This window comes from Dryobates pubescens, chromosome 27 (genome assembly GCF_014839835.1).
Source record: "Dryobates pubescens isolate bDryPub1 chromosome 27, bDryPub1.pri, whole genome shotgun sequence".
NCBI lineage: Eukaryota > Metazoa > Chordata > Aves > Piciformes > Picidae > Dryobates > Dryobates pubescens.
In genome coordinates this window covers 15132079-15142478 of record NC_071638.1, presented here as the reverse complement: position 1 = coordinate 15142478, position 10400 = coordinate 15132079, and the positions used below count along the sequence as shown (strand labels likewise).

Here is a 10400-nt window from a genome sequence, read left to right as displayed (position 1 = left end):
TTTTATGGCTGACGGGCCTATGCATTGCGTATGTGTAACAACCAAAGCTGCTGAGCCTCTATTGCTGGAAACAAATAACAAGATTTTCAGGCAAATGGGGAAGTGAAAGAACCATCAAGAATGCTACACTGATATTGCATTATAGGCTGGTCCAGTTTGTATCCACTTTCTTTTCAATGTTTACTTCTATTTCACTTTTTGGGCTGAAATTTTTGACACACAGAATTAAATAATGATTCTTCGATAATGAAAGAATGCTGTGGGATTTTACTTCGTGCTTAATCTTCCTGAAATGCTGTCAGGTGTGAGCCAGATGAAAAAAAATTTAAGCAGCATTCAAAGGACAGGCTCCTTATTTCAGCTTTCCAATAAAAAGATGCATTGCAAGAGCTACAGCTTCCTAAAACAATAAAATTCCTCCTTCAGTCACTAATTAACATTATTTCTCAGAAGCAACCACTGAATCTCACAACCACTGTTTTCCCTCAACAACTAGAAATAGCAGTTCATTGATTACAGAGGATGACTTTGTTACTGAGATTTTTAAACTCCTGCAGTTTTGTAACTCAAAATAAATAAAAAAAACCCAAACCAACATAGTACTGCTCCTAAAACTGAACGAGACAAAAATTGTGCAAAAATAACAAAGATATGTACACTTTTTTTTTCAGTCTGGAAGAAATGTACAATAAAAACATAATTCAAAGAACATTTAAAAAATATAAACATTGCTTAAACTTTCCTAAGTTTCATACTGTTTCTGAAACTATACCGGTCAGTTAACTCTGAAGTATAGCAAAACATAAATTATTACAAAATTAACACTATAAAAATTTATTTTAAGAATATTTCTAAATTTTTTCCCCCAAAGGTTCTAGCCTTGTTTATAATTGCTTAAACATTTTTTAGTCTTAATATTTGCCTTAAGCCTTCTTTTTTTAAAAAAGAAAGTAGTAATAATCTCCCTATTTGCAGTCTCTCGCCTTTCCCCCAAGATGTAAATAAACCAGCATATAAGTGCACTTTTAACACTGTAGAAATAAAAATTAAGTTCTCTGTACTATTGTTCCAGTATTGGCTTCCTGATTATAAAATCTATATTTTATTAAAAAAATTATTCAGTAATTCTATAAGAAACACTGTCAGTGCAATTCTATTAATGCAAGCCAACCTGCTGAACTTCTGTCCTTGCAAACCCAAACTGTTTGCCGGTTACCAGGTGCTGTGGTCTTAAAGGTCTAGAAATCTGCCAAGATCTGGGGATGTTACATGTTGAGCCCCTGATAACACATGAACTAGAGTTTGGTACAAAAATCCACCATGGATTGATGGAAATATAGATTCCTTAAAGGCCTGATCGTAGAAGAGGCTGAACGCTCAGAATTCCCACTGAAATTATTAAATGCTATAGGTACAGAGCACCAGTCAGGATTAGGCCCTAAAGTTGCAGTGCCCCAGCTGTTTGCAGATTACTAAGAAATGCACTCAATTTTTATCCATAGGGCAAGCTTAAATACAGAATTACTGTAATTTGTATTTAATGAAAAAATTTTGAGATCCTTGAAACAAATTCAAATTGTGATATGGATTTTTTTTTTTTTTTTGAATGTCCACTGTGTTCTGGTAAGGAAACGAAGGGAGCATTGCAATGCTAACAGCTTTAAAAGGCATGAAACATAACCAAGCAGAACACACAGATCAGTGGCAAATACAACTGAAAAACTAAACAAAGCACTATTACAATTTTCTGTAAATTTTGTTGTCTTTAAAACCACAAATTCATACAAGGTTAAATCCGTCTGCAGAACACAGAAAAGAAAAACCCTGTGGAGTAGGGCTGCTAGAGATTATAGGCTGGTTCCGTTTCCTTGTTATGGAAGAGTCCTTATTCTACCAGTCCGGTTTGATGTCTTCTAAAAGAGAAACCAGAGCCAGGTTCAAAATCACAAAATGTCTTTCAGTATTTAATACTTCAGCAAATGTCTCTGTCTGACAGAATTCAAAGCAGGAATTAGTCCCTGAACTGTATTTCCTCCCTGGTTACTGATTACATTAGACCTTTAAGAAAAGGAAGGGCTTTGAATATGCAGTGTATTTCCTTCTAGGTCTGTCTGATTTTAGTAAGCTTTGGTGAAACTCCTGTTTGTTAACTTGGTGCATCATTACAAACAAGGAGCAGAATTAGATGACAGCTCTGAAGAATCTTTTCCTCCACACAGCATGTTCTCATGCACAAGAAATCCCCACACAGCGCACGTTTGTCACCTTCCTTTAATAAAATTAGCTAGTTACTCAGTATTTAAAAGCCACTGCATACTGAGGTCTCCAAGTGTTAACACATTCAGGCACCTAAAAGCACTATGAAGACAAAAACACTTGATTAGTTATAAACCTAGCACAATACAATCTGAAGAAACAAGCTTTAATGTATGATTTGTATGATGCATGACGGTAAAACTACCATTCCATTACTGTTTGTTAAAAACCAGTATCTTTTTGTAAAGGGAAATTAGTTTGTCTTTTTTTTTTTTTAATTAAAGCAACAGTAGCTGGAAAAACAGGCATGCTTTTATGTACACGAGCCCCTATCCAAGTCTCAGATGCAGCAATGTTCAAATTAAACATGAATTGAGACCAATTCATCCCAGTTTAACCTGATGGAGTACAATACAACAGAAGAGTGCAAGACAGGCCCACAACAGTTATCCTCACCGCTACCAACCACCCAAAAGTACAACCTAAAAGTAGAGTGTACTTCAAGAAATGTAGAAAATGACCCAAAGAAACTACTTGTGTGAAATCAAACCAGCTATGGGACAGTAATGAGAAACAGCCATTTATTGATGACGGGTGACTTTCACAGCACTGCTGTGTGTCTTCTCAGCTCCAGCTTGAGAAGGTAAGCAGAGAATCATGGAATTGTTAGGGTTGGAAGGGACCTCAAGGATCATCTAGTTCCACCCCCCCCTGCTATGGGCAGGGATACCTCACACTAGATCAGGTTGCTCAGAGCCACACCCAGCCTGGCCTTAAAAACCTCCAGGGTTTTTAAGCCAGAAGCTGGCTTTCTCAGCAGGAGTGCATGCAGGCTATTACTGGTTCAAACAAGACTCGGTCTACAACCTTCTGCAGCTTCCTAAATGCTGCTTCGTTCTCAAGCAATTGCTCAAGCCTGTGCTAAGGACCCCTCTCCCTTCTCTAAAGCAACAATCTTCACCTTTCTCACTTGGCTTTTGCACCTGCAGATAACCTGACAGTTTGCCTGACCAGGTAACACAGTGGAGGCAGGGCAAAGATTGTCTCTGCCTACAGAGCTTACATCACTCGGACTCCCTGATTATCATGGTTATAACACCAACACTAAAACAAGACAGCTCGGGTTACCCCAGTAATACCTTTCCTGACACAGTACATACTTGCATATCCACTTACTGTTACCCAATTAGTAACACCTTGATAAAACAGTGCTATAGTATTTCTTTAAAACTTTATTTAGAGATTATTCAGCTGCTAGATTGTAGACGAAAGTTATCAACAAAGCAGCTGAGATGTACTTTGACAGTGACAAGCATTTATTTGATAGGCAATCATTAACCATGGTTCCGAATACTAAAATCCTGTGTTTAAGTTTAAAAAAGAGCAAATGATAAACCTTTACTAAAATTCCATACATCCTGACTTTCTTTCATATTCGTATTCTGAGCTCCATATTCAACTACCAAACTGACAAAAACTTATTTTTGACAATAGCTTGTGGGTCTTAAAACAAGCACCCACTTCTGATTTTGATGAAGTTACAGAAATGGGCATCTGAAAAGCTCAGCAAGAGCCTATGTTTACATAAAGTTGCCACAAAATTAATGCTTTGTACTGTCAGGTTTTCTCCATGGGATCTAGGCAACAGATCCCAACAAACTCTGCTCCTCAGGCAGTGTGTATTTTACTAACACAGGAGCGAGAGGTTAGAGCAAAACCAGTTTTGCATTTCGGAACTGCTTTATGCCATTGTTATTATTGGCTGCTGGATGACAGCATCCCAACAGGGGAATGCCAGTCCCTAGAAGTACAAACTAACTTCCCACTTTTTTCTCTTCAAAATAATACTTCCATAGATATACTGCTTTGCATTCAGCATCAAGAGGGAAAATAATATATTAAAAAAAAAAATTACTGTTAGGTAGTTCATCTCAAGATGTGAGTGATCCAGAACACTTTTAATGGGGATACTGTGGTGAGTTACCATTATTACAACCATTATTATTCTTCCACTGCACCTACACAGCAGAAACTGCAGTACAGCCCTTTGGAATAATGACTCCTGTATAATTTAGTCAGAATACATAACAGAATTCTAAAACACTGACTTGATGTACAAAAAAAATCCTCTGCAATTTTTGTTTACTTGCGACTACACCTTGTTGTGGTGGGAAACGTTTTCATACCAAGGCTCCCGATTAAGGAATTCTTGAGAAACTACTCCACTTGGAAAGTCAAACAGTAGAGGCCATATAAAAAAAAACAACTATCAGTCTTCCAGTCCTCACTGAAAGGCTGTTACTAAAGGTATTATAATTGTCTGAATAATCTGTGTTATAAACAGGTACAGTGGGAGCACTAAGGAGTTCTCACAGTTTTAAGATCGCAGATTGTGCTTAGCTTAGTTAAGCTTTCAGGTTAGTTTGTCTGAATAGTCAGGTGCCCTCTCTGTCCTGTTTCTGTCCTCCCTTTGCTGCTTTTACTTCTGGCTTATTTTTAAGTGCTGTCCCTCCTATGCCAGTTTGAAGACTCTGCTTTGACATCTCACTCAGCAGGGGTAGTTGGATAGGAAAACCACAGAGGTTAGCTGGCTTCTGCACAGAGTTTCTGCTGCCGCTGAGTTTGTATCACCAAAGCAACAGCTGGTGAGCAGCACATAAGCCAACCTGAAGCGTTATCACAGGTGGTGAAAAACAAGCTGAAAACTCTTTAAGGGGGAATAGCTGGGAAAAAAAGAAGAAAGTGAAAGGAAAAGTGTAGTATTAGTTCAGCAAAAGACAGCTTCTATAAAGACCTGTATTAATAAATAAATTGTATTTTAAGGTTTTACAGTATAAAATATTTCAAGACCACTTATAGACCACTAAAGTACACTTTTTTTTTTTAATGCAACTTACTTGTCTGTTGTGTACTGGGTTTGATGTACTCGAAGGACTGGATTGTGACAAAGCTACACTGCTATTTTTTCCAATCTGAAAGACATTAATTGATCAATATTGAGAGGCGTATTTGTCAGTTGAATGCAGATGCTAGTAAAGACTTTTCCTTCCCTGTGTGAAGCGGCACTAATTATTCTGCATTTGGAACACAGGTATTTTGCAATTGCAAAAGATACACTTCAGAGAGAATCACAATTACGTCTCAGAGCCTGTAAGCTTTAAATGAACACATAAATACTATCACAGGTCAAAAAACAATGTAAGAAGCAGTTACCAAGGGAATAGAGATTGTAAAGCCTAACCTCTCTGCACTGAAATACTAGTTTCTCTAGATACCAGAGTCACCACCTGCAGTTAGTCAGCACACAGTGTCCAAGGTCACAGTCTCCTCCCCAGGGAACCTTCCCCACTCCTGGGGAGTTTAAAGCAGGTGGCCAAGCAAAATAGCATGCCTTAAGTTAATCCATATTCTTTCATATAGAGTCTTAATTTATTACTGCTCAATAAAGCAATTAACCAGAATAATCAAACTCCAGAGGTTTAAATTTGCAACTGTGCCAATTTACCACATCAGAGAATGCAAATTGATAGCACACATACATACATTTCAAAATTACTTAGTTAAAATACTGCAATATTCAGTCTGCCTGTCTCAGTGCTTGAAAGGTCACAGCACTCTGCAAGAGTCTTACATTTTTATGCCATGACCCATAAACACAGTGTAGGTATTTTGGTTGCAATACAAACGGCAAGGCAGTTATTGAGTCAGAGGAGTAGTTCCTCAGAGGTTATAAGGCAAATAAAAATTAACACCTGCCTACAAATGGCAGATGACTGGAGTTTGAGTAGTTATTGACAAGGTCAAGGGACTTCAAGTAATGACCACTTCAGTCATTTGGAGAGGTAGCAAGGACGTGTCTTCTAAACAGTGAGAAATGCAGTTGCAAGTTTCTTATTGAACAGATGGGACTATGGCCTTGGCTGGCAGAGGTTCTACCAACAGCTATTTTCTCCTTCCCTTCTGCAACATCATTTGCTATTTTGCCCTTTCATCATATAGCAAAAGGAGGTCTCGGTCTCCCTCTCCATATCTGCCCTTTCTCACATAAAGACTTTTTAAAACAGTGTCTTTGCTCACATTCTATCCAGAAGAAATATTTGAAGTTGCATTTACAGCCAATTCTGAAGGCAGCTCCCACGGTGCACAAAAGTTAAAAGGGTAGGCCTGTGCCTATCCTGTCCCCTTTAGTTGTTGTTTCACATGCCAGGGCTGTTCTTTAGGTAACAAGGTGTTTTTCTTCAATACACAAGCCTTGACTGAAGATACATAACTTTGCATCATCTTTCCTAGCCATTAAGAACATCATGACACACCCACACATCCTCCTTCTCTACATTTACATTCACATTCACAAACCCCATAATCAAATACATGTCCATCTTTTAAATGGAAAAATACCCACTGGGAAATAGACTTGCTGAGATCCTGGAATTGTAAGAGGCAGTATTATACCTCTCTAGGCTTTCATTCATTCAGTACTTCTACAGCTAACAGACTGACTCTCTTCACAAGACAAAGCGAGGAGCAACAGCACCACTTGTAGCAGCGTGCTTGGGTTCAAGCTGCTTTTACTACCCCATCCACATCCAGAGCTGAAAAAGCAGTGCTGCAAGACAGAAGGGTGATTCAAACAGTTACAGCACTCAGTGAAAAAAGAAGAAAGATTCCCATTTCTGCAGGGCCCTTAAATGGTGGGAACACCATAGCGAAAGGATAAGAATGAGCCACAGATTCTTGAACTAAAATAGAAAATAATTTCACAAACCTGAGCCTATTACCTGTCACTTCATTTTTCATTTTTTTGTGTGTGTGTTGTTACTCTCTTAATGTGCCCTGTTATACCAGGGAACAGGAGCAAGACTTTAAGTTATACTGATGTTTTTTGTTTTGTTTTGTTTTGTTTTTCTTGTGGTGTGGATTTTCACTGTGATTTTAATTCCAGAATCCAGCAATTCGAAATAGCATAGCTTTAAGAGTGATTTCAAGTATTGCATTCTTCAGAGCTTAAATACCCACATGTAGAGTATGTAACATTACTTGACCCATATGCTTAAGTGGGTACAAATTTCATTTACTTATAGCACAAATAAGCAGTAGTAAATGCCACTTTTGTAGTGCATAAAATTTGGTATCCTTGTCAAAAAGACAATTAGCTGCTGGCCAGGCATAGGATATACAATCACCTCCAATTTATCTCCAATGTTTGATTACTGGTGTAGCTCCAAAGACCAGCAGTATAGGAAGAAAAGAGTGACCAGCTTGTACAAATACACACACACATATGCACCTCTGGAAGCTGGCTCAACGTGGTGCTCATCCACAAGAAGGGCCGGTTGGATGAGCCAGGGAATTACAGGCCTGTCAGCCTGACCTCAGTGCCAGGAAAGATTATGGAACAGGTCATCTTGAGTGCAATCACACAACACTTAAAGGATGGCCAAGGGATCAGGCCCAGCCAGCATGGATTTAGGAAGGGCAGGTCCTGCCTGACCAACCTGATCTCCTTCTATGATCAGGTGACTGCCTGGTGGATGTGGGGCAGGCTGTGAATGTAGTCTACCTGGACCTCAGCAAGGCCTTTGACACTGTCCCCTACACCAAACTCCTGGCCAAGCTGTCAGCCCATGGCTTGGATGGGAGCACACTGCGATGGGTTAGGAACTGGCTGGAGCCCAGCCCAGAGGGTGGTGGTGAATGATGCCAGATTGTGACCGTTTGACACTGTGCCTTTAAGAACAAGCAGTGCTGTGACACTGGCTAAATGTTTTTGGTACTAGAACCAAAACATTCTGATATTCTAAACGAATTTCATTGGTTGATAAACAAAAATGCAGCTTTAGATTGTAGAGCAGTTGGAATTTTTTTTTTCCTCAGTTCAGTTCGTTTTGGGGAGTTGGGGGAGTGTGGTATCAGCCTGTTCTCCCTGCCTGCTTCTCTGCGAGCTGCTGGAGTTGGCCTTCAGATAAGCAAACACTAATCCTGCATGGGCTTTTGAAGCTTACTAACAACTCTTTTCCTTATAACTTGCCTTTCTCTCTCTCTAACCCCTTTTTGGGGAAAAAGGGAGGTAGGGGGGGAGAGAGGGGGTTCCAAAGAGGGGATCCCTCCCTCGGGGAGGGATTTTTGTTGTGTTATTTCTCTTTGCTGTGTATTTCTGTGTATATATTGTAAATACCTGTATATATTGTGTTATATATAACCTGCTTTCCATATATGCTTGTAAATATATAGCTTGCTCTTCGACTGAGTTAGCTGTGGTTTCTTACTCTGTGGAGGAGGGAGAGCTAAGCCCTCTCTCAACCTACCACACAGATCCAGCTGGCGGCCAGGCAGTAGTGGTGTGCCTCAGGGATCAGTGCTGGGCCCCATGCTCTTTAACATCTTTATTGATGATCTGGATGAGGGCATTGAGTCCATCCTCAGTAAATTTGCAGATGACACCAAGCTGGGGGCAGGTGTTGATCTGCAGGAGGGTAGAGAGGCTTTGCAGAGGGACCTCGACAGAATCCAAGGGCAGGAGATTGAACACATCCAAGTGCCAGGTTCTGCACATTGGCCACAGCAACCCCATGCAGAGCTACAGGCTGGGGCCAGAGTGGCTGGAGAGCGGCCAGAAGAGAGGGACCTGGGGGTACTGGTTGATGGTAGGCTGAACATGAGCCTGCAGTGTGCCCAGGAAGCCAGGAGTACCAATGGCATCCTGGCCTGCATCAGGAACAGTGTGGCCAGCAGGAGCAGGGAGGTCATTCTGCCCCTGTACACTGCACTGATTAGGCCGCGCCTCGAGTACTGTGTTCAGTTCTGGGGCCCCTCAGTTTAGGAAGGAGGTTGACTTGCTGGAACGAGTCCAGAGAAGGGCAACGAAGTTGGTGAGGGGTTTGGAGCACAGCCCTGTGAGGAGAGACTGAGGGAGCTGGGGTTGCTTAGCCTGGAGAAGAGGAGACTCAGGGGTGACCTTATTGCTGTCTACAACTACCTGAAGGGAGGTTGTAGACAGGCAGATGTTGGTCTCTTCTCCCAGGCAACCAGCACCAGAACAAGAGGACACAGTCTCAAGCTGTGCCAGGGGAGGTTTAGGCTGGAGGTTAGGAAGAAGTTCTACACAGAGAGAGTGATTGCCCATTGGAATGGGCTGCCTGGGGAGGTGGTGGAGTCACCATCACTGGAGGTGTTTAGGAGGCGACTTGATGGGGTGCTTGGTGCCATGGTTTAATTGATTAGGTGGTGTTGGATGATAGGTTGGACGTGATGATCTTGAAGGTCTCTTCCAACCTGGTCTATTCTATTCTATTCCTATTCCTATCCATTCCATTCCATTCTCTGTGTGTATGCACATGTATATAAAACACGTTTGCAATGTTATATATCATATCATTACAATCACTACAGATGGTTAACTTTTTACTTTAAAAAATAGTATTGATGTTGAATTATGCATTTACAAACATAAAATATCTCTGGTTGTTTCTCTGTGGTTAATTTACTTCCATTACTGTGCAACATGCGGAAATACATCACAAACTGGGATTGGGAATATGCCATGGGAGAAGATTTAATCACTAGAGGAGTCAGAAGTGGAACTCAGAACCCCTGCTTTTATCTGTAAGACTTCATCAGACTTCACTCAGCTACAGATACAGCCTGTGTACTGTGAAAAGATGAGACAATCCATTTCCTGCTACCAATGTTTGTACCAAAGTAACAGTCTGTACTTACTTCCCATTTGAGACAGTGACTTCCCATTTGAGACAGTGTATCCCAGGGCAATTTAATCTTTTGGGGGGCACACATATTTAAAAAATCAGATATGTGACACAATGAAGAATTTACAGCATCCTCCACTGACTTCAGTGGCTTAAATATTAGTTCTGAGTGCAGGGTGCATTCAAAAGGCTTCAAATAGACAATGCCACTACCCATTTTTTAAAAACCAGGAAAGTCATCTCAGATGCCCCTGCTGGAAGTAGGAAAGACAAAATATACAAGACCACTTGCTACGTCATTCTTTGCGGCCTTCATGCTGGCTGCTATGCCAGTTTTAGGATTAATTTATTCCTTCCTTCCCTTCCCCCTCCCCCCTCTGCCTGTGCTAGTAAAATTAGCTATTGCTGTGCTAATAGTATCTCAGGGTCTCCATCTCCAAA

The 10400-nt window shown here is 40.7% G+C and overlaps 1 protein-coding gene across 6 annotated transcripts in view; it reads right to left on the bottom strand.

Moving 5' to 3' along the window:
- Nucleotides 1-236: 236 nt before the first annotated feature.
- The window catches only part of ATXN7L1 (ataxin 7 like 1), a 140515-nt gene continuing 130351 nt past the window's right edge, over nucleotides 237-10400 (bottom strand). For all 6 annotated transcript variants that reach the window (XM_054173800.1, XM_054173801.1, XM_054173799.1 and 3 more), the window contains 2 exons: nucleotides 5154-5228; nucleotides 237-1913 (listed from right to left, as the gene is read on the bottom strand). In XM_054173800.1, the coding sequence (XP_054029775.1) occupies nucleotides 1872-1913; nucleotides 5154-5228 (117 nt within the window). In that variant the 3' untranslated portion in view covers nucleotides 237-1871. The remainder of the gene's footprint in view (nucleotides 1914-5153; nucleotides 5229-10400) is intronic.